The sequence below is a fragment of the Lithobates pipiens genome, unplaced genomic scaffold (genome assembly GCF_037356315.1).
Source record: "Lithobates pipiens isolate NorthernLeopardFrog02 unplaced genomic scaffold, aLitPip1_a1.2 Scaffold_10, whole genome shotgun sequence".
Lineage (NCBI taxonomy): Eukaryota > Metazoa > Chordata > Amphibia > Anura > Ranidae > Lithobates > Lithobates pipiens.
Window position 1 is genome coordinate 209,466,245 of NW_027507686.1, and position 22,012 is coordinate 209,488,256.

At 41.9% G+C, this 22,012-nt stretch overlaps 1 protein-coding gene across 1 annotated transcript in view; it reads right to left on the bottom strand.

Moving 5' to 3' along the window:
* Positions 1-22,012, bottom strand: part of LOC143938542 (solute carrier family 13 member 1-like) — a 64,063-nt gene that overhangs the window by 14,052 nt on the left and 27,999 nt on the right. The window contains exons 5-12 of the mRNA XM_077460898.1: positions 19,360-19,396; positions 17,457-17,502; positions 15,464-15,502; positions 12,352-12,500; positions 10,305-10,424; positions 3,969-4,067; positions 2,352-2,453; positions 256-356 (exon numbers count right to left, since the gene is read on the bottom strand). Of these exons, the coding sequence (XP_077317024.1) occupies positions 256-356; positions 2,352-2,453; positions 3,969-4,067; positions 10,305-10,424; positions 12,352-12,500; positions 15,464-15,502; positions 17,457-17,502; positions 19,360-19,396 (693 nt within the window). The remainder of the gene's footprint in view (positions 1-255; positions 357-2,351; positions 2,454-3,968; positions 4,068-10,304; positions 10,425-12,351; positions 12,501-15,463; positions 15,503-17,456; positions 17,503-19,359; positions 19,397-22,012) is intronic.

Consider the following 22,012-nt stretch of genomic DNA (forward strand, 5'->3'; position numbering starts at 1 on the left):
CAGGAGCGCTGGCGAGGGACCCGAGAAGGGGAGAATTGAGTCAGCTTTGTGTTATTATTTTTAAAGAAAAAAATAACCAGACTTTAGTATCACTTTAAGTGGAGTGACAGGCCAATTTGGACAGGACATTTGCATACAAATGCTCAGGATAACCAAATCCTTAAAACCAAGTCTATTTTGTGAGTGTTGCTTTAAACAAACTTGCATGCAAAGCTTAATAACCAGACACCTACAATACCGCTATATACAACTTACCTCTTGATCTACAACGCAGCCAGCTGGGTTTGCGTCCAGGTATAATAAATAACAGAAATCCAAAGAGAATAGCTGAGGTAGCGTCCGACTTATACCCTTTCCTGTTCAAAGAAAGACATAAAATAAAAAGGCATAAAATGTTACATCACTGTAGGAAAACATCCTGGGGGGGGGGGGGGGGGGGGGGCTGCATACCAACACCATTACAGGAAAGGTTTGCGTTGCCCATAGCATACAGTCAGATTTCAGACGTCATTATCTAAAGTAGGTTTGAAAATGTAAGGATGGAAAGGAATAATTTGGATTCTATTAGCGAGAAGCAAAAAATAAATAAAAATTGCTGTGCCAGTAAAGGTTAACTACCCCCAGATTTATTTGTAAACTGGTAAAAAGTGGTCTGGTAGTAGCGAATGAACAAACTACAAGTACCATCTTCCACCACGGCAGATGAACTTGTATTTTCATCGGTTGCAAGGGCACTGATGAGTGCTCTCGTAGCCCACTGACACATCCTCCTGCTTTCAAACAATGAAATCAATGGAACCGATATTCCTCTACTCTCTTCCTTTACAGTATATATATTCTTTATCTATTAGTAATTAAATGATTCTTTTTTTAGCTTGTATAATCTCTCAAATGGCAATATCCTAAGTTTGTGTGCAACCAGGATACAAGCTAAACAGACAGGGGGACATAGCATGCAACTCGGCAACAAACGCAGGCGCTATTCAGGCTGTATTTGAGACCCCTGCACATGCAATCCTGGATAGCAAAGAAATCTGCAAATGCCTGAGGCAGATTAAGAGCTTGTTTACACCATGTGGCTTGAGCTGTATTGATTAGCCTAGATCTGTGCAAGTTCAACGCAAGGGCACATAGAAAACAATTGCCCCATTCACACCTGAGCATAGGGTGTGATTTTACCGCAATTTTAGCGTTTTTTTACCACAATTTTGTGCAGGACAAAAAGTCACCAATGTAAAAAGAAGAAAAACACCCAAATCTGCCCAATTCGAGCGACAAAAAAGGGTCCAGAACTTGTTTGAGCTTCAGGCGTTCGGCTACAGGCGACTTGTACTGGAGATGTGATCCATCTCCATTGAGAATAATAGATTTTTTCCCCTCCAGCGTTTTGTAGCTTCAGGTTTCAAGCTACAAAACGCTCAGGTGTGAATGGGGCCTAACACTGCATTAATAATGCAGACATGCTGCATGTTTACACAACGCATATAACTGCACTGTGTTGCAATGCACTGCAGTGCATGAAGGTGAGTGATGTGTTATTTTGTGAAACTTCAATAAAAAAGGTATAAAAAAAAATGTAAAACAGTGTGTGTTTTAACAAAACATCGCACCACCCCTCACCTCCCCTACACAAGGTACTCCAGCATACAGGTTTTTGTGTGTGGGCTGGTATGAAAGCGATCTTAGCATTCAATATGAGATACATTTATAAAGCAAAACAGACATACAAATGAAGCGGAACTAAAGTCTGAAATAAAAAACCTGTAAGCAGGAAGGTTCTTTATTGCAGAATAAACATGCAATGTCTCTTCTTCAATAAAATAAACCTACCTGCCTGCTCAAAGTTTTATGTAGGATATACACTGAGCTGCACATGTGTAGCTCCGTTTACATTCTGGCACAGTACCCGTGTTCTGGGATTACTTCACTCCTGCACATAAGAGTGAGTGAGTTCACCCAATGCCAGCTAAATCGAAGTGGCCAAAGACCGGAAACCCATGAGAAGCCAGGAAGAAGATGCCGTTGCCAGCAATCAATCTCACAGGAATTCAACTGCTGAAGCAGATGTAAGTATGGTGGACTTTAGTTCTGCTTTAAGAAGTGCTCAGGCACAGGTTTAGTCTGCCGCAGTATTTTATAGCAGCTAAGGAGGGGAATTCATTCATCGGGGCTGCAACCTTATGGTAATAATCTAATAATCTATAATCTGTCTTGCTGCTCCTGTTTAGCTTTGGCCTTGCTGTGTGACATATTTAATAATTGTACATAAACATTCATGAAGTGTACATCAAATTAAAGAGGAGTGACAGAAATCATTAAAAAAATTGTGTTATCCACCTAGCACAACTCACAGTCCAAACAGTGAATCCCAACCTGGGACAAATCCGGGATCCCGGGTGAACCAAGACAAGGCCATTAACAGGAAGATTGTGAGCGTTACAACCTCCTGGTAGCTGCAAGGAAAAAAAAAAAAAACATTTATTGCCAGATCTTTAGAATGCAGATGTTCCAAACAATACGGCATCATGATAAGGACCTAGAATTATAAAATTGGAGAACTATGGTCAAACTATAAAATCACACATGCTGAGGCTGCCCATGCAAGTTAGACTGGGCTCTCTACTTTTCTGGAATATTTTGTAAATGCCTGTCAATCCTTCTGGTAGAACCATTAGATGGGCACTTACTGTGATAGGAGGACACCACTCTTGCTTACACAGTACAATCACTATCACCCGTGTTGCTGCTGTAGCTGCTTAAACCTAGAACACATGGGCCGAACGTTGGGAGGCATCGGTCGATTCAATAGAAACGGCCGACATTTGGGCCGTGTGTACGGCAGCCAGACGTTCAGCCGGCTTCTGTCGAAGGGTCATGACCAAAAAAGGTCTGCAGACCAGCTTCTGATCAGTGCTCTGAGATGACTGGAGTGTTCTGGGAGGGGGGCGACCATTCGCCTGTCAGAACGCAATAGCACAGTAGGGGAGATTGCGGTACTAACATCGGATTGTTAGTACAGTGGCTCTGACCTGATTCAACCAGAAAAAAAAAAAAACTAGCAGTGTGTATGAGGCTTTAGATGCTGACATAGCCATGCCTAGGCTCTGCCCACAGCCCCATAAATGTCCACAGGAGTTAGAGCTGCACGATTCTGGGAAAAATGAGAATCACTATATTTTTGCTTAGAATAAAGATCACGATTCTCTGCGTAACATCATCTTTCACATTATACAAAAAATTGGGCTAACTTTACTGTTTAGTTTTTTTAAAATGCACTGAAGTGTATTTTCTCCAAAGAAAATTGCGTTTGAAAGACCACTGCGCAAATAGTGTTACATAAATTATTGCAATGACTGCCATTTTATTCTCTAGGGTCTCTGCTAAAAAAAATATATATATAATGTTTGGGGGTTCTAAGTAATTTTCTAGCAGAAAATACTGATTTTAACTTGTAAGCAACAAGTGTCAGAAAAGGGCCCAGTCTTTAAGTGGTTAAATTGCCTTAATTTACAGACAGAAGGTCATTCCTTTGAATGAAATCTAAAATAACTAAATGTTACAATGTTTCTTTTTATCTTCCAGCACTGAGCAATGTTGATAAACATTTTGTTGTTTTTTGACAGATGTGAGTGAGCAGAGAATGGCTCTGTACTTGTTACATCAATGAATTGTGGAAATGCTGGATTAAGATCGCAAGGGGGGTTGAATCGAGATTGCGATTTTTTAACAATTACTCCTGCAGTTCTAATAGGAGTTCATAGATATGTTGAAATGGCCCTGCTCATTACCCCCTACCCCCATTCAGCACTGCCTAGCAGGATGCTGGAGAAATTCAGCCTGACAACTAAAGTATTTACACAGGCTTTTTAAGTTTTCACTCTAAAAAGTATTTAATCTTCAGCATAATGCAGTATCAAAAAAGGTATCTGGCTACTTGCATCACTTGCAAGTTGCCATATAAAACATACCTTAAGGGGCCCAGCTTTTCATACTCTTGTCTCAAAATCTTCCTGGAGTCATCTTCCGTAGGAGATTTTGATTTTCGACAGCACTGCATTTCTTTTAGACTGGAAAAACAATATATAGTGTACATGTTTTATATTGACTTCGTATAAACACAAAAAAACAAAAGGTTAATTTTTTTTAGATTTATATGTAAAGGTTTAGCTTGGTGAAAACCTGAGCAGTGTGTTTAAAAAACCTTGTTTTTCAATTTGAATGCATGTAGATGGGGACAGCCAGATGTGATTGTTACATATGCAGTCTCTGCTTACTACTCTACTGGGCTACACAATGGCTGTTCTTTACTGTTCCTTCTCAACTCTATAGTTTTGCAGCCTGCTGAAATACATATAGCAGATGTCTCCACTCAACAACTGTTGAGGCTAAGTGACTGCAGCGGAATACAGCACGCCCTCTAGTGGTTATTCTACAAATGTCTCTCTCCATCTCTGTCTCTCTCTCTCTTCTTCTCCGTCCCCCTCTCTTTCCATCTCTATCTCTGTCTCTCTCTCTCTCTCTTTTTCCACCTCTCTCTCTCTCTTTCCATATCTCTATCACAAAAGTGAGTACACCCCTCACATTTATTCTATCTTTTCATGTGACAACACTAAAGAAATGACACTTTGCTAAAATGTAAAGTAGTGAGTGTACAGCTTTGTATAACAGTGTCAATTTTCTGTTCCCTCAAAATAACACAACATGCCATTAATGTCTAAACCGCTGGCAACAAAAGTAAGTACATCCCTAAGTGAAAATGTCCAAATTGGGCCCAAAGTGTCAATATTTTGTGTGGCCACCATTATTTTCCAGCACTGCCTTAACCCTCTTGGGCATGGAGTTCACCAGAGCTTCACAAGTTGCCACTGGAGTCCTTTTCCACTCCTCCATGACAACATCATGGAGCTGGTGGATGTTAGAGACCTTGCTCTCCTCCACCTTCTGTTTGAGGATGCCCCACAGATGCTCAATAGGGTTTAGGTCTGGAGACATGCTTGGCCAGTCCATCACCTTTACCCTCAGCTTCTTTAGCAAGGCAGTGGCCCTTTTGGAGGTGTGTTTGGGGTCTTTATAATGGTGGAATACTGCCCTGGGGCCCAGTCTACGAAGGGAGGGGATCATGCTCATGCTCTGCTGTAGCTCCCCAGTGCCGGCAGCACTCATACAGCACCAGACCATGACACTCCCACCACCATGCTTGACTGTAGGCAAGACACACTTGTCTTTGTACTCCTCACCTGGTTACCGCCACACAAGCTTGACACCATCTGAACCAAATACGTTTATCTTGGTCTCATCAGACCACAGGACATGGTTCCAGTAATCCATGTCCTTAGTCTGCTTGTCTTCAGCAAACTGTTTGCGGGCTTTCTTGTGCATCATCTTTACAAGAGCCATGCAGACCAATTTGATGCAGTGTGCGGCGTATGGTCTAAGCACTGACAAGCTAACCTCATACTCCTTCAACTTTTGCAGCAATGCTGGCAGCACTCATACGTCGATTTCCCGAATACAACCTCTGGATATGATGCTGAGCACGCCCACACAACTGCCATTGTCGACCATGGCGAGGCCTGTTCTGAGTGGAACCTGTCATGTTAAACCACTGTGTGGTCTTGGCCAACATACTGCAGCTCAGTTTCAGGGTCTTGCCATTCTCCTTATAGCCTAGGGCCTATCAGTCGAGGGATTGAGGGATTATCAGTCCCATCCACTATACAGAGCCACTGGTAGGTTTAATTTTGTGCTAGCACTTTGAAATAAATAAGTTGGTTTTGTGTTGCTGTTTGGGCACTCAGGCTCAAAAGGTCTGCCATAAATGGCCTAATCCATCTTTATGTAGAGCAACAATTATTTTTTTCAGATCTTCAGAGAGTTCTTTGCCATGAGGTGCCATGTTGAACTTCCAGTGACCAGTATGAGAGAGTGAGAGTGATAACAGCAAATTTAACACACCTGCTCCCCATTCACACCTGAGACCTTGTAACACTAACAAGTCACAAGACACCGGGGAGGGAAAATGGGCCCAATTAGGACATTTTCACTTAGGGGTGTACTCACGTTTGTTGCCAGCGGTTTAGACATTAATGGCTGTGTGTTGAGTTATTTTGAGGGGACAGCAAATTCACACTGTTATACAAGCTGTACACTCACTACTTTACATTGTATCAAAGTGTAATTTCTTCAGTGTTGTCACATGAAAAAGTATACTAAAATATTTACAAAAATGTGAGGGGTGTACTTTTCTGGGATATATATAAATCAAATTAAAAATATAAAAAAAAAAAAAAATTAGCTGGTTAAAAAATATACTTTTCCTTAAAGGGCCAGTGTAGGAAAAAGAAAATTGATGTATGAGTGTTGCAGGGTGTGAAGAGATAAATTACACCTCCAGGCTACTGATCAGGAGGTCCGCAACCTCAAGTACTGCCTCTTATCATCTGCATTCTGCAGATGTCTTTGAGGATTTCAGACAACCCATCTGGTAAAGAGAAGCATGCAGGGAATGTGTATGTGCCTGGGGCCAGCATGTGTAAGATGGAGATCTCTCAAATGTTAGCACAGAGGAAAGTCATTTAAATCATGATACGTTATAACACCCGATCTAGAGTTCTCTCCTTCCTAGACTTGTCCCTTTAGGCAAAATGCTTTTGCATATAACTTTCCTTAAAATGAAAAGAAAAAGAAAAAGCCCAGCCTGTAGAGAAAAGCATTAATATCTCGCCGGCCCGTTGGCCAAACTCTACTGCCTTATATGATAGCCCCCTTTCACACTGCATAGCGGAGCAGACACAGACGCGTCATCTGCCTGCTCAGCATGGATCAGCGGAGATCCCCCGCTGAGCAGGCGGATCTGCTTGACTGAGTCCACCCCGTCTGCAAGGGGCCATGAACTTCTTGAAATACCTTCTGCATCTGACGCTTTTTAGAGTATCTAATGCCTGCATACCCTGCTGGGCTCTGTGGTCATCTGCCGGCTTCTACAACTTTAACAGGACCCAGTAGTGACAACGTAGGGGCCAAATGAATTAACCAAAAAGTACAGCGGGCAACCAGAAAGCCAACACCCCTAGAAGGGTTCAGATGCTGAAGATTTTTAAGTAATTATCCCAACAAGACAGCAAAGTTCATCTACGGGACAGGTAAATGTTAGTAGGACTTTTCTATGCAAGCAGAATTTTTACCTTTTTTTCTTTTTATAAATAGCTACAAAGTTAATAATATTTTTAGGCCGATTTTTTTTTAAGTTACCAATTCTTTCTAGGTAAGGCAAATATGAAATGTTTTATTCAAAGCTATATTTAGGATTTGCTTCCAGCAAGTTGTGCATTTAAATCAGTTCTCCACCACCTTTGGAGAATCATGCTGTGTTGCAAATTGATCTGCTATCCAAAGGCATACACGGCTGAATGGGCCAGGGGAGGGACACATCTTTTCCATCTCATACGGCTCAATTTTTGGGTTCCATTAGACCAACCTTTTCCAACCTAGTTAACAGTGCGGAAACCTTGAAATAACTTTAAGATCTTCGGAAACTTCTGCTAATAACTATTATGTCTACAGATCATGGGAAATTAGTATTAACATTAAGTTGTAGATGTAAGAATGAATAAAAGAATATAGAAATGTAGAATATTTTGCATATTCAACAACCATAGCTACTCTTTACAACAAAACTGCCATCAGTAAAAATAATCATATAAAACAATAATAAGGGCCAAAAAAAAGGGAAAATTCTAGTGCTTTCACATGTGGTTGGGCAGTGGAGAAGTGCCCCCTTACATTGTCAGTGGAATAGTAACCTTTTATACTGGTGATCAGTAGAAAAGTGCCCCTTATATTAATGTTCATTGAAATAGTACCCCTTTACACTAGTGGTCAGTAGAAAAGTGCCCCATTACATTGGTGGTCAGTAAGGGGTCCATTTACGTTTGTGGTGAGTGATGTATCTGCTGGATTGGATGTCCAGTTTATAAGGGTCCCTTGGATCAGTAGAAGGACTACATTGATCAGTGGGAAGAATGCCCCTTGTATTAGCAATCAGTGGGAAACCTGTCCCCTAACAGATAGCATTGTTGCACCTTATAGACCATCAGTGGTGTCAGTTGTAACTTATCTGAGTGACAAAAATTGCTCATTGTTCAAGAAACCCCTAGCAAACTCTGGAGGAATCCTGGTTGAGAAAGGCTTATTTAAAGAATCAAAATGAGCAGCTACTGCTGGGTTTTCTTCAGAAAGCCCCAAATACGATGCAGACATGAAAGCACCTTGTATTAAAGCGGGAGTCCGCCGTTTTTTTTTTTTTTAAAGCCAGCAGCTACAAAATACTGCAGCTGCTGACTTTTAAAATAATGTCACTTACCCGCCCAGCACGCCCGCGATGTCGGCACCCGAAGCCGATCTCTCGATCGTCTCTCGGGTGCTGCCGCCGCCATCTTGGGTATCGGAATCAGGAAGTGGAGCCTTTCGGCTTCATTTCCCGGCTCCCTACTGCGCATGCGCGAGTCGCGCTACGCAATAAGGATGGTCACCGCTATCTCTGGGATCCGTGTGTTTCCCAGGAGACAGCAGGGGACCTTCGGAAAGGGGCGTAGATTCTGCGGAAAGGGGCGCAGCTTCTGCAGAATCTACGCCGGAAGTGGGTGCAGATACCTGTACTGTACAGGTACCTGCACCCCCCTCCCCCCTGAAAGGAGCCAATTGTGGCGCCGGAGGGGGGGAGGGTTCCAATGAGCGGAAGTTCCACTTTAGGGTGGAGCTCCACTTTAAGGAGAAGTAGGGTCAAAGCTCTTTTGGCTCTACTTACTCCTATGGGTCACAGGAGTGCACTTGGTTCTGCACTCCTGTGATCCGTATTCAGCTGTCAGCAAGCTAAATTCGACTGACCTCACTTAGCCGGTCCAAGCTTTGGAGCAATCCTGACTTGAATGTCCAGATGCCTGGACGGCAGCTGGCTCAGGCTCTCTGCGGCGATCACTGAGTACGTGGTCTTAGAGGTAGCGGGGGACAGATGCAGCATCCATCTAAGCGAGTAGTACTGTTTATTTTATTTTTTTACTTCACTTCTCTTTTAAATCTCCCCACCATAATTCTCACTTGTTCCCTCTAACTGATTCTAGAAAGCCAAATGATGGCTTCACTCCCCTCCGAAGGATTCTTTACAATGTGAAAAGAAGAAAAGAAAATTAGAAATAAAGACACGTGTGAGCACATGAGTGATTCAATCAACGTGTGAGTTTTTTAACCTGTCTTTTTCTCATAACATTAATGTGATATATAGATATAGATTACAGAGCTATATATATTTTTTTATATATATATATATATATTTTTTTTTTTTTTTTTTTTTCCGTTTTTTCATATATATATATATATATATATATATATATATATATATATATATATATATAATTTTTGTCTTTTTCTCATAACATTAATGTGATATATAGATTACAGAGCTATATATATATATATATATATATATATATATATATATTTATTTAGTTTTTTCTATATATATATATATATATATATATATATAAATGTGATTGTAAATGATCACCTTGTAAAACAACCCATCCAGTCTAAAATAGAAATAGAAGGAAAACCATTTGTGTATAGATATTAGATATACAAAAATTAATACAATTGATATTTATAATGTTTTTTTGATAAGTGATCAGATTCCCTCTGTTCTCAGCTACATAACAGCTGGGGAGGAGAAACAGCACTACACTAGTCTTCTCAGTATTTGGCTGTGCGGGGGGTGGTGGTGGGGGGACGTCAGGATGAGTTTGATCATTGGAAGAGAGCAGTTTCCAGCCCATTTACAGAACTGGCCACAATGTATTCTGCAGCTTAGTGTGGTCAGTTTTTGATAAGCGAGCAGAGGGACTGGCAGGAACGCCAGCCATTTCACACAAAGGAAGAAATACAAAGAAGCACTTGTCATACAAGCAATACGTGATTTGCCATTTCTTCTGAGTATGCTGGTTGTTTGACTGTCGCTGGCTCTTAGCAGTACAAATGTAGCCATCACTCCTGATCTCCATCTAGGTCATTTAAAGCCGAAGGATCAACACGACAGTCAAGCAAACGAGCATTCGCACTTTCCACATGAGAGGTTTCCGAACCTTCAAAGGTTCAGATAGTGTCCTGCATATTGGGCATTCATTGCAATAGTTGGCCGGTTGCTCCAGATCAAAGTCTCATCCAGTTATCTGAGTCCTGATCACCTTCTACAAAGTATCAGGATAAGAGGACAGGATAAATTATATAGTTCAATAAGCCAATTTTCCCCTTACCTGAAACCCAGGAATAACCAGGTGATCCACATCCAGGTAAATATCAGGATGATGAATGCAATAGGAAATGAGAAGGCGATCCAGGAACCGAAATTCACAAACTGACAACCAGGGTAACGACTGCATGAAGAAGGAAAGGACAAAAGACATGAATACAAACATTCTCACATCATAGTAGAACTGATATTTCATTGGACACCTCATTACACCCCCTACAATAATAAAATAGAGAGAAGCACAACCGAAAAAAAGAGAGAAGGGCTTGATTTTTAAGAGGAAGTGCATTTTGGTAGGAAAATGCACCCCCAACCCATAACACCCCCCCCCCCCCATCAAATTCACCAATTGAAGTTCATATTCCAAGTACAGATCCAAGTTCTTTCTGCCTGGCCTGCCTATGGCTGGAGAAAACATTGCATCTTCCAGCAGCCTCTGAAACTACTGCACATAAGGCAGGCCTGGTTGTAGGAGATAAAAGGGCACCCTGTGGGCTTGTTCAGAGTATGAAGTGGAGAGAACAACTATAGGCAGCTGGAAATCACACGCTGACAATGGCAAATCAAAAGCATAAAAGTAGAACTATAGGCAAAACTTTTTCTTTTTCATTTTGGATAGGGCGAGGGAGGGTTATAACTTTTTTTCACCATCAGTGTCCCATTGAAGCGATGTCCCTTCACTTCCTGTCCCATGGTTAAACAGGAAGTGAGGGGAAATCCCTGCAAATTAAGGGAATCCCCCCCCCCCCAGAACTAGTGTGCCCATTGGAAGATTTCTCCTGTATTACTTTTCTGTAGACAACCCAAAATTTGGGATTTTCTTTTACTGTCACTTTCAATGCTAATGGTAAACAGCACAAATAGAGAGGTCAATCTCCTTAACGGGGACATAGACAGCAATAAAAACCTGACAGGTGTTCTAATCCTTCTCCAATCTATCCAAAACTAATAATTTGTGCCCTTAGTTACACTTTAAGAATCATGCACTCTAGTCTACACAGCCAACTAGAGGACAGAGTACAGACGCCAATGCTGACCTTTGGTGGACACAGGTAATCTACAGGCCCCATAACTAGGTATCATGTGGCATGCCTTTAGTGTATGTTGCTGGTAGCTAAGCCCTACACCTAATATAGCTTGCTATTTTTCCAGCCAGGCAAGACTATTACATGCAGCAGAGACTGCCGCTCCTCTGGAAAGCAATCTGCTCTTAGATTTTAAGAGGAGTTTGACACGCAGGGAGGAGGCTAAATATCGCCTCCTCACCGCCTTCTTTAACCCTCAAAATGCTGCAACGCAACTACATGTGGCTAAAGGGTGGTTACAGTGTAGCCATATTCATTTGATTGGGTTGCATTCAGCAGAACACTACAGAGGATTTAATTCCTGCCGCTGCCATGAAGCAAGGCATCACAAGTGTACAGCCCTAGCCACTGCCTTTGCAGCCTAAAGTGATTGTAAACCCTCACATATACCCAGCGAAGTGACTGGCCCTCAGGGGATACACAGAGATTAAATAAATCCTTCTACGTAAGTTGTACTTGTTTATCTGCAGTCTTCTAAACATTTGTTCAAATTCTAGAATTTATAAAGCTTGTCTGAGCCGTCAGAAAAAAAGGGGGACTGGAGCTGTAGTTACTTTCTGCAGAGCTCAGTGAGGAGAGCTCTAAGAGCTGATTTGAGGGGAGGCACAGTACAGCCCCTCTTTCACACAGGAACAAAGCTGTCAATCAGCTGGACATGCCTCCCATCACCTTTTTTCTCTTGGTGTCAGGAAAACTTGTCAGAAGGGATTAATGCGGACAGCAGAAGAAGGAAGCAGCAGACAGAAATGACACTTAGGGAGAGATTTACTCCTAGGTGGAGATTTAGAGATTTAGTCCTAGGTGGTAAAAACCCAATAAGATCAGTTTCTTCTTTTCATTATACAAGACGGGTCTGGTTGGCTTCCTGTGTCAGACCGGGTAATATATGAGATCTACAGTAATGTGTTCCATGAAACAAAAGACCATGAAATGCAAAGCTGCTGGCTATGTGACCCAATTACTCACGTTTCAAACTGTTCAATAAATATGAGATTGGTGGAAGTCCCTGTAAGCGTGGCCATCCCACCAATGGTTGACGAGTATGCGATGCCAAGAGAGAACGCTTTGCACATCATGTGATCGCGCTTAGTGCGGTAGAAGCGACCAGATTTAGACTGTGGAGACAAACAATGAAAGATACATTTATATTGGATTCAGCACAAACATTTCAGTTTCAGAAGATTTCTTATTTTTGCCATGTGATATTTTTTCCAACAAAATAATCAATTCAAATTAACTTTGCATCGGTGGGGAATCTTGCAGCGCGACAGATCTTTAAATTGTTTAAATATAAATATATTATAGTGCATTTTCTCTCTTTTTCAACTGGCACTATTCTTTTCTTGCCTTAACCCTTTCGTGTCCAGAAGTCACTGAAGCCTAGATGCCCAAGGCCAGGTTTAGCAGCAACAGCCTACAATGGTAAGCTTGATTATAACGCTAAAAAATATGCATACCTTCCTGCATATATTCACATTCTTTATTCACAGATTCATTTTCCACTGGTGGCAAAGAGGAATGCAGTATTGGTTCTTGCTGGTATGATGAAGCATGTGACTTTTTTTTCCCCTTTCTACAGGTTGGCCATATGTGGAACAAATTTATTTGAAATTAGCTTGATTTCCCCATTAGCCCACTGGGGTTGATTTACTAAAGGCAATGTGCACTTTGCAATGTGCAGTTGCATTCTGCAAGTGCAGTTGCTCCAGAGCTTAGTAAATGAGGCAAGCCTTGACTTTACAAAGAACACCCATTAATGTGCAAGGAAAATAAAAAAACAGCATTTTTGCTTGCACATGATTGGATGATAGAAGTCAGCAGAGCTTCTGCTCATTTACTAAGCTCTGGAGCAACTGCTCTTGCAGAGTGCAACTGAAATTTGCAAAGTGCACTGTCTATTTGCCTTTAGTAAATCAACCCCACAGTGTTGATGTGGGAATACCTTCTGCTGGGCCATTCTCTTCTCCCGGCAGGGTCCCCACCAGAAGACTATGATTATTGCTAAATCACGGGTAAAACCTGGCATGCTTGTACCCAAGTTGATCGATCAACTTGGTACATTCAGCCTGCCCATACACAGTTTGAATCTGAGCTGATTCAGCAGAATTCGAACCATGTATAGCTTGCCTAACACAGCTATGATGCTGGTGATTGTGATTGGCCCTGTGCTGTCACTGAGAGAGACATCAGCCTTGTGCAAACCCTGGTTGGGCTAGACCGAGAGCTTACATGGAGCTTCCTTTCTCCCTCCTAGTAACAGGGGAGCAAAGAGAATTGATTCAATTGATTCAATTCTGTGAGCTGCCTGACTTTAGGAGCTGTGTCAATGGGCTTTTAGACAGGTTTTGCATTTCCATACAAGTCTATGGGAATGCATCCGAACTTGAAACAAGTCAACTGCAGGTCAGAAGGAGGTCAACTGCAAATGTCAATGAATTCTGAAAGATCTCAGAAAAGTCTCCAACTGATGTCATTCACACAAGCCCCAAGCCCATCAACTCAGGCCCTAAAAGTAAGCTCGAAGATAATAAGCTTGAAAATAGTAAGCTCTAAAATAGTAATAGTAATGTAAAGTAATAATCCACAGATATCCTGAGTATATAGTATTAAGAAAACTTCTCAGTTTTAATCATGATAATTGGAATTTGTGACACGGGGAGGAAAGTATGGGTACCATGCACCATGTGGCTTTACCAACTACCTCTTACACTTCCTTTCCCATTAGGCCCCATGAACACCACCCTGCCCAAACCCCCTCGGTCTTCCCATCCCCTGGTCTCTGCCCCCCCTTTTCTCTCTCTCTTTACTTGTTATCCCTTCCCAACCCAATGACCATTTAGCTTCCCATTGGGAACACTGACTTTAGCCCCTTCCTTTAACAGAACTTACTTTAAGAACAATTTTAGAACCAAGGTAGTGAATTGGCTCAACCTCTGGAGTTGGCAACCCAATATGTATAATGTTTTGTATTCATATGTGGTTCCTCTATTAAAGCAGCTTTCAACACAAAAGTGGAAGTTCCACTTTAAGCACTCCTTACCCCCTTACAAGCCACATTTGGCATGTCTTTTTTTTGGGGGGGGGGGGGGGGGGGGAGTAGGTACCTAGTTTTCACAGGTACTCGCTTCCACTTCTCAATGTAAACCTTGTTTTATATTTGCTTTGTTAAACATCATATGGTTTGACATTGTTTAACATTTTATACTGTACCCTTTGGATGAGACAATAACGTCTTTATAGTATTAAAAGCAAGGAGCTGAAAAATACATTTCAGGAGCTTCCACTGACTACTGGTGGCTCTCTACAGCCTGGATGGAGCTGTGGTTGGGATCTCTGTGCAGGGAGAAAGACCCTGCTCCACCAACAGCTACTCCTCCGTCTTCCCAACCTACTACGTTTTTTTAACAAATAAGATGGAGCTCCGGAATTGAGTACCCTGCATCTTGAATATATAGTAATGTGCCGAGTCAGTTTTCCTTGAATGCTCCTACATGTTATATATGATATTGCCTTACATGGGTTGCGGTCATAGGATAACCCTAGCAGATGCTAGAGCCTATTTTGATCTGTAGTCATTTTGGACTGATGCGGTTTTATTTTTGTTATTTTATGCAAAAAACTGCATCTGTTAAAAAAAAAAAAAAAGTAGCAATCTGATAAGCAGAAAAAAAAAAGATTTTATGGTAAATTTATAGTAAATATTTCTGCAAATACTAACAGTCTTTATTCTAGCTCAGGTTAGGGGCTAACAGGGAAAATCCACTAGATCCACTTTAGAACAGCATGGATGTAAATGTTGAAAGTTACATAGCAAGCTACTTTAGACTTCAATTCGTGCATAAAATGAGAAGACCTCTAGATTATATTTGTCTGCATTTATATCTGCCTTTCACAGCAACTGGTGAAAAAATGCAGAGATGAAGCTTCAGCTGCATAGGGAGAGTCTGCTCTTCAGTCAGCCAGGAGTGACATTTGCACCAAGAGAAAGACTTTTTACATTTTAATGTTAATGTAATGATGATGTCATTAGAAGAAATGATGTCATGGAAGTTATGAAGCATGGACGGTGGCTGGGTACCTGCTTTGAGTATCGCCTGCTTTCAAAAGCTGGTTCTTCCTGAAAAAAACAAAAAACAAAATACATTTTAAAAGATATATGAACTTCTACAAGGAACTTATTTGCTCCCTTTAATTTCTGTGATCAATGCCTCATGGACACCGTAATGAGCACTTTTACAGGAAGCATTACTGGCAGAATCAGTGTGAAGGCCCGAGCGCTTCCACACTGGGGCACTGTGCTGGCAGGGCGACACAAAAAGCTCTGCCAGCAGCTTCTTTGCAGTGGTGAATACACTGCTCTTCCACCGCTCCTGCCCATTGGAATCAATGGGGCATCACTGCCATACCGCCCTTTTTGCGGCCTCTAGCGGGGGTTAAATCCCCCAGCTAGCGGTGAATAGCGCCGTTAAACGTTGTTAAAGCGGCGCTAAAAATATCACTGCTTTACAGCCGACGCCCGGGCGCTTTCAGTGCGAAAGCACTCTTAAAAACCTGAAAAAAATGTATGCAGCCACCAAAGAGGCAGGCATGTCATTCACTCAGCATTTTTCAATGAATGCAAAGCATTCTCTGATTTGTACAAGGTGGAAATTGTGATGTCACCATCCTGCCTCTCCGTCTCTTTCCAATCAGAGAATGCTTTGCATTTATTGTGAATATGCAAAGTGTTCTCTAAATGAAGCCCATGCTGAGCGGGTGACCTCCTGTGTTCACAATACAAAGGACCTGGAAGCTAGTGGAGATCACTTTAATAGCTGTACCTACTGTTTGCGATTTCCAGCTTCTACTTGAATCAGCCAGTTACTGAACATACATGCCTAGCCTGGTCCAAGCTATACCAATGTACCCAAGTAAAAATATCCATACTGGGAATTCATCTTTAAAGGTACAATTGTTGTATATTCCAGCATGACAGTCAGGGCCATTTTTAAGGCAGGGCAAAAGGGGTAGCTGCCCTGGGCCCTGTTATTGTTGTGGGGCCCAAAGCAGCTGCCTCATGCTTGCCAACTATCCTGGTTTAAATTCCCTTGAGGATTTTGTTTTGTGCTGTGTTCCCCGATATCTCAGTGTGAAGTGCTGCTACTAATGCTGCCCAGCTCTTCCCTATTGTTGTGTACAGATGATTCACCTGCAGACCCTGTGTTTACATGTAAATTACCGGCATTCATATGTAAATAGTGGCGGCCGACAGCATTTATATGTATATCATTGCCCCCCCCCCACCCGAGATCATATTCACACTAATCTCTAGCAACAAATCAACAAGCAGAAATCATGTGCTGTAACCTCTAGCAACTAATCAGTGAGCCATAATGTATGGTGTAACCTCTAGCAACCAGTCAGTGAGCAGTAATGATACACTGTAACCTCTGGCAACCAATCGCAATAGCTGCCTGATCTGATTCAGTAAACTGATTTTGAGTCTAGCTGCTTTTTATTGTATGTGTCAGAGCAGCAGGTGGAAAGCAAAACTGCATGGGGGGTGGGCAAGAAAAGTTCTGCCCAGGGTCCAATCAATATTAAAGACGGCCCTGAATTTATTGCTGCAGAGTTTTAGCAGTCCTCATACATATAAAGACCTAATCAGTTGGTGATTTACCATCACATTTCTTATTTTAATGGATTTGTTAAATTGGTTAATCAAACCAGAAAGCAGCACGCAACCACCCAAACTGCATAGAAGATCATTTTATCATAAAATGCACTAATCGATCAATTTTAATCTGTTAAATATTAACTGAAAGATCAATCAGCCATGTTTGTTGATCCAAAGCCACACAAATTGATTTGTTACAAATTGTTGGGTATATGACATGTGTAAGTCACGGATCCCCCTAAAGAAAATATGATAACCTGATGCGGGATAAATCATAGATAGAGGTGGAGACTGACAAGCCATGAAAGTTGACTTCATTATCAAACTCTCCCTATTATCTATTGTAGTAATCAAAAATCGCTTCCGACAAGAATGAATAGGAATGACGGGTAGAAGATAGTGTGCGCCAACAAACCTCATTTTCTTCAGTGCTTGCGGTTCCATTATCCAAAATATTATTGCTGAAAGAAAACCAGAAATGACATTCAGATGTCAATATTTTCACAGAGGACGCATCTACTTCCCAGCACTACAAAATGATTATCCTGATAGACAGACAGACAAAGCTCACTCTGTCAGTATTCCTTTTCACTGCACAATTCAGAAAGCGAACAGACTCAGATGTCTGTGTACAGAACGGTTTTGTTTCCTCCAAGTTTAGAAACTAAAGCTAAAAGCTTAAGAGCAGGGGAAAAGAAGCAGAGACGTCTGTATGTTAGGCCTTGTTTACATGGGCAGATGGGAGGGATGGTAAAATTAGGTGGCTGAGCTGCAGTGTGACCAACACCCAAATCACCATGCCATAAGTTAACACAGCCACTGGCTGTGCTGGAACTCACTGCCGCAGTCACGGAGCATCAAAATGAATACAACAGGTCATGTTCGGCTTGAAGTACCGCCGCCAAACACGACCCATTCAACTGAATGTGGCCGTACTGCAACTGTGAAATGCAAACCGTTTGTGAGGCAAAAGTGCAAGGGAAAAATTAAGGGTTCAATAGACACCTGAAGTCTTCATAAAAAGGACCTGTTACCTGCACAATACTATCACAAGGGGCTTATTATAATTTTTTTCCCACACACATGCAAAAATAGTAGCTGCCAGCAGTGATCACTGAATTCTGCCGGTGCTATCCATCAGCGGAACACCATAGCGCTGTGGGAGGGATTCCCCCATCAACACTGACTGAGTTGATGTGGGAATCGGGTAATTTTCTTTCCTTCAATCCAAGGTTGAAAAAAGAAAACTTTATAATGTATGGCCTGTCTTATTCTGGTGTGCACGTGGATACTGAATATGTGTTGTGCATTCTGAAATGATATACATATGTGCTTCCTAATACAGTATACAAATAGATAGCTCACACATACTTGCACAACATTGATGATTCATTTTAGCAAAGAAATATTCAAATTAATGTTTTTCCTAGAATGCCATTAAATGCAAATTTTAAAAGGCGTTGTAAAGTCAGAAGGTTTTTATCTTACTGCATTCTATGCATTAAGATAAAAAAAACTTCTGTGTGTAGCAGCCTCCCCAGTCCCCCTAATAGTTACCTGAGCCCCATCTCTCTCCAGCGATGTCCACGAGTGTCTTAGCTGTCCAGGACTCTCCTCCTGATTGGCTCCCGCAGCTATCAAAGTCAGATAGCGAGTCAGGGGAGAGAGGGGGCGGGGCCGGGGCTCCATGTCTGAATGGACACAAGGAGCTGTGACTTGGCTCGGTGCCCCCATAGCAAGTTACTTGCTATGGGGGCACTCGACAGGAGAAAGTGATCAGGATCACAGAAGAGGGACCTGGGAAGAGGAGGATCCGAGCTGCTCTGTGCAAAACCATTAGGCCTCTTTCACACGGGGCGGATCAGTAATGATCCGCCCCGTGAAGATCCGCTCGCTCAGCGGGGATTGCTCCGTTGTCCCCACTGAGCCGGCTGCGGACAGGGCGGTCTCCGCACACTGTGCAGGGACCGCCCTGTCAGATCTCCGCTCTCCTCTATGGGGATCGGATGAGCACGGACCGTCTGTCCGTGTTCGTCCGATCCGCTCTGCAGACGGATAGAAAAATAGGATTTTCCTCTGTCTGCAGAATCGGACTGTTGCGGAGGCGGACAAAATCGGGTGTCTGCGGATGCTCATCCGCAGACACCCGCTATCCCATAGGGATGAATGTATGTCCGTATTTCATCCGCAAACGGATGGATGAAATACGGACATATCATCCGCATGTGTGAAAGGGGCCATACATAGGGGAGGCAAGTAAAACATTTGTTATTTCTTTTGTTTTTAAAACAAGACTTTACAATCACTTTAATATTTACCTTTCAGGAAAAGATGCAAGATCAATCTTTGTAGTATCTGTTAAAAAAAATTAAAACAGGAAATGATTATATGAAGATATATATATATTATGCACATATTGTTTTTTTAAATGGCTCATAATAGCAACACCGCCTGCCAAAGATTATTGATCAAACCAAATCTGGCCGTACAAAAATCGAAAACATGGCCGGTTCAGCAGGACCTGGTCAAATTTTTATCAGTTTGTGACCGGCCCTGCTCGACAGAACTCGATCATGCTGTAAAATTCTGTCGGTCCACAGCTGCTGATCATTGTATTCTGATGGCAGAAGGGAGATTCCTTCATCCACCTCTAACTAACCTAACTCCACCCACAACACGTTAAAACCATTAGGGCAGCGGGTATTTTTCCCTCTTTTCGAAAAAAAAATGTTTTAATAAGCTCACCTACTGCAATATTATTATACCCATATTCAAGGTGTAACATGTTACGAACGGACCGCCCCCCACACCCCCCGATCTGACATCTAGCGGGGATCCTCCCCACCCCCGCTAGCTGTCACAATTATTTAAAAAATGTGGCCAAGCGTGGCTCTGCCTGCATGGCTACATCACTCATTCAAAGTGTCCGATGAATAGAAAACGACAAGGTCCGGCAGCCTTTTCAGTTGTCAGGTTGTAGTTTTCAATGAACTACTATGGCGCTGTGGCGTGCTCTGGTAGTTCATTCTCTCTTCCTGTCAGATTGTATCTGCTTGTCTGTACGAGATGTACAGGTACACAGATACACTGACAGTCTGCAGGAGACCTGCATGGTATCAGTGATCTGCTGATTGCCGGTGCAATGCTCTACAGGCTCCAGAAATAAAAAATAATAAATGCAAATTTTTTTCTTACCTGCATTGATTATTTTTTGTTAAAAGGTGAACTTATCTTTTAAAGCATAAGAATAAAATCTGATCATTGTAAGCACTCCCAACAGTGTTATATGGCTTGTCCAAACCCCTATAATAGTAACTTTTTCTTGACAGCTTGTACAGCATTTCAATGTGGTAAAATAAATATCTGTATAAAGACATATGAAATCAAAAATTAAAAAGATTTTTATAAACTTAATGCTCTCATAACAGGTACAGTATTACAGTGTTACTAAATCCATAATAGTAAAATCAGTCTGTATATGCATGCTTGTTATACCCACTGTGGATCCTAAGGGGTTAATCTTCCGCATTGTGTAAAAAGGTTGTTTGATCCTGTCTTCTCTGATCCTCCCCTTCTTCAACAGTCCCCAATCCATCTTGTGAGAAGACAGAGCCTTTGGAGTCACTCTGCACATGCTCAGTTTGGTGTGTATTGCTAGCGAGATTTTTTTATTTTTTCTTGGAAGAGTGCATGTGATCGGCACAGGGCAAATCAGCACTTTCCAGACAGAGGGTCAAGGGTCATCCAGCATCATAGGACAGTCAGAGTAGAATGAAAACTCCTCCTACAAGCTTTAACCAGACACTGATAGAAGTCACAAGACTGCTATATACTGCTGGTGAGAAAACCAGTAGTGAATGCAGGGTCCTGGGTTTAGTAACACTTTAATCATATGCCAGAGTACAACATTTTTCACCATAGTGGACTTTAAGAGTGAGCCTGTTTAAAAACATGTATTTATTTCAAAACACTGAGCAGACAATTCTAGCACCAGACAGCTGCTGACTTTGTATTCCCCAATTATTAAACAAGAAGTTCCTAAAATGATGGTGCTCTAGGGGTATGTGGCAGACGTCATCTCCTCTGCCAATCTACAATTATATTAATGAATGACTTATTACAGGCTACAGCCTAAGTTTAGTTAAAAAAATAAAAATAAAATAATCAGCACAAGGGACATCACTTCCAATCACTGTGATTTGTACCTTGTGCTGCTGGCTGGTTCTTTAGATTAAATCTTCCATTCACCGTTCCCCCACTTTCAGTTTTTTCTTGTTATTGTGTGTATCATTGGGAGATTTCCCTTCACTTCCTGTATTGTAGACTCAACAGGAAGTTGGAGAATTTATTTTCAATCTGAGGGACATCCCTTCTAAAGCAAGCCATAATCCCTCTCGCTTCATCATTGCATTCTGACAGTAGGAAGTTCCCTCGCTGTCACAATACAATGATTACTGCCGTTGGCAGCGATCACACAGCAAAAAAAACATCAGACTGGTTATACTGGACCTGATCAATAGATCGACATCAGTACAACCAGCCTGCTCATAGGTGGATCGAAATTCAGCTAGTTCCTGCTGTATTTCAATTGGTTTATGGCCAGCCTTAAATTGCTGTCCCAGGCACAAAAAGTCACCATTGGAAGATTTTTCCCCTACTCAATCCAAATATTTTAATCACTTGAATTCCCTGTGACATTGATGATCGGGACAAATAAAAAAGGTGACACTGTCTAATGGGGATTCGAGCAGCAATAAAATCCTGGCAGTAGTTCTTCTAACCCAGGGATATGCAATTAGCGGACCTCCAGCAAAACTATAAGTCCCATCATGCTTCTGCCTCTGGGTGTCATGCTTGTGGCTGTCAGAGTCTTGCTATGTCTCATGGGACTTGTAGTTCTGCAACAGCTGGAAGTCCGCTAATTGCATATCCCTGTTCTAACCAATAATTACTCTATTCCAATCTAATAAA